This window comes from Colobus angolensis, unplaced genomic scaffold (genome assembly GCF_000951035.1).
Source record: "Colobus angolensis palliatus isolate OR3802 unplaced genomic scaffold, Cang.pa_1.0 Scaffold61, whole genome shotgun sequence".
In the NCBI taxonomy this organism is placed as follows: Eukaryota; Metazoa; Chordata; class Mammalia; order Primates; family Cercopithecidae; genus Colobus; species Colobus angolensis.
The window spans coordinates 5,487,226-5,490,091 of NW_012119710.1; the positions used below are offsets into that span (position 1 = coordinate 5,487,226).

Here is a 2,866-nt window from a genome sequence, read left to right on the forward strand (position 1 = left end):
TAAAAATAATAATACAAAGTGAATGTATATAGTGTGATTTACCAGTGAAATTGACTTATGTTTTTCCCTAGCCTTAGTCCCCCATGAATCCAGACTACAGAGAAGAAGCAGGAACAATGAGTTTCTTTGACTACATGTTTTTCTACCTGTAGTCAGAGGCAGATAAAATTTTATTTCAAGCCTAATTCAAAAGAAATTTTCACACAGATTTTATGAATGTTTCTTTCCAATGAAACAATATATTTTAGTCCTTTTATTACCTAATAATCTGCATTCTATCAATAAAGAAAGAATGGAAACATCATATATTGCTAGCATCTTTCTTTTTTTTTTTTTTTCCTCAATCTGGCTCTGTCACTCGCATTACAGTGCAGTAGCATGATCATGGTTCACTGCAGTCTTGACCTGCTGGGTTCAAGAAATCCCCCAACCTCAGCCTCCTGAGCAGCTGGAACCACAGACATGCACTACCACACCTGTCTATCTTTCTTGACAATTATGTATTCCAAAATATTTGCTATCAGGCTCTGCATTGCATATTTGAAGTTCATAGATTATAGATTATGCTAATTTTACATATGAAAAGCAGAGTCTGGTTGTTTTTAGAAGGCCATGAGATAGGAGTATTGAAAAATAGCAGAGGTATTATCAGATATTCTAAACATCTGGGAAGATCAATGGATCATTTTCATATAAATATAGCACCAAATCAAGCCGCTTCACCTGAGGACATAATATGATTTCTCAATTGGAGAAATAAGTAAGATTTAGTTATTTTTCTGCATGTCTCCCCTTTTCATTCAGATTGTTTTAGTATACTCAGTCTCCTTATGATTAATAATAAAGGAAGCATTATTCCTCTTCAACCTTAATACACTAAGCAATAAGAACAAAATTATATATAAAAAGTATGTTACAAATACACAAATAAAATATATACTTCAAATATTAATGTGGCCTGTATTTGTGTGGGAAGCAGTAAATGAAATTTTTGTGTCTTATTTCTTAATTCATTCTTCTGAAATCTATAATGAGCACTATTAATTCTGAAAAAGGATTAACTTTATTTAAAAGAAAAACATGAGAAACCCTTTCATAAACTTAAATAAATTTACAGTATTAACATAAATTTATCATCTCGAGAGCCATTCTACAGACAGAAAGGAAACATATATTTTTCCAATAAATTATGAAAATCTTCTAAATATATTTTAATCATTGCAAGTATTCATGTAATAAATGATTTTCACTGCATATGAGTTATTAAACCTGAGGAAAATTTTACTGCAATTAAATAATCACACATGGCTTTTCTGGAGGGAGCAACTCTTCATTTAAAACAGATGATATATTTGTCTGCCACCTCATTTTCTTTTTCTGGTCCAGAGCTTCTTCATAGCTTTTTTCATCTCTGCATTTCTTAAAGTATAGATTAGAGGGTTCAACACAGGGGTGATAACAGTGTAAAACACAGTCAAGGATTTATCAATGGGCAAAGTCGAAGGAGGTCTCACATACATGAAAATACAAGGGACAAAGAAGAGGATCACTACAGTGATGTGGGAGCCACAGGTGGATAAGGCTTTGTGCCTCCCTTCCTGACTAAGATTCTTCAGGGAGTGCAGAATGACCCCATAGGAGATGAGTAAGAGCATAAAGATGACCACACAGATTGCGCCATCATTGGCAACCACAGTAAGGCCAATAACGTAGGTGTCAGTGCAGGCAAGTTTTAATAAAGGGTACATGTCACAGATGAAATGGTCAATGACATTGGGGCCACAGAAGGGAAGGTTATACACAAAAAGAGGATGAACTATAGCATGCAAGAAACCTCCAACCCAGGCCAACAGCAGCAGTAGAACGCACACCCTTTGGTTCATGATGGTCAAATAATGCAGGGGTTTGCAGATGGCCACGTAGCGGTCATAGGCCATGACAACCAGGAGTAAAATCTCAGCACCCCCAAATAAGTGTCCTATAAAAAGCTGGGTCATGCAAGCTTGGAACGAGATGGTTTTCTTCTCATAGAGTAAGTCTATAATCATATTTGGGGTAACTGTAGTAGAATAAACGGCATCCATAAATGATAAATAGCCAAGGAAGAAGTACATAGGGGTATCCAAACTTGGGCTGACCACCACAGTCACAGCAATGAGTATGTTGCCTAACATTGTCACAATGTAGATGAGCAAGAACACAACAAATAATATTTTCTGTCCCTGAGGGCTCTGAGTGAGCCCCACAAGGACAAACTCAGTCACATTGTTCCTTTGTTCCATATGTCTTTCTCTATGTCTTTATTCTGGTGTTCAGGACAAAATTACCTGAAAATATAATTATTACTAGTAGCTTCATGAAATTTTAGGATAATTTGTTTATTCATTCAACAAATAGGTGCTATGAGTTATTATGTTCCAGAATTGCAAGACATTATAAGAATACAAGGCTGATTAAAGCATGGTCCCCAACCTCAGGAATCTTACAAATTAATGGAGAGAGAAATAAGTAATTCGGGATGTATATGGGGAAAGGACAGTTTATTAAATAAATGAGTTGGCCAAAACTAGTTTTACATCTGGAAGATCATAAAATTATGCTTATAGCTAATACCATAAACAAAAATAAATACAAATGAATTAAAGATTTAATATAAAAGCTAGATTTACTTTACATTTACTTTCCAGTTAATAAAGGAGATGACTTTCTACATTTTCGGGATGGCAGAATCTTCTTAACTAATAAATGAAATCCAAAATAAACATATTTGACAATTTCAAAATTGTTTAAGAATTCAGGAAAGGATATCATTTTAAAATATTTACAATTTTGAGGACATAGAGTTAATATTTAAAATAGAGAGAGC

The 2,866-nt window shown here is 34.2% G+C and overlaps 1 protein-coding gene across 1 annotated transcript; it reads right to left on the bottom strand.

The window, feature by feature from the left end:
• Positions 1-1,364: 1,364 nt before the first annotated feature.
• On the bottom strand, positions 1,365-2,282 carry LOC105527259 (olfactory receptor 4A15-like). Its single transcript, XM_011963565.1, has one exon. The coding sequence runs from the start codon at positions 2,280-2,282 to the stop codon at positions 1,365-1,367; it is 918 nt and encodes a 305-aa protein (XP_011818955.1).
• Positions 2,283-2,866: the final 584 nt, after the last annotated feature.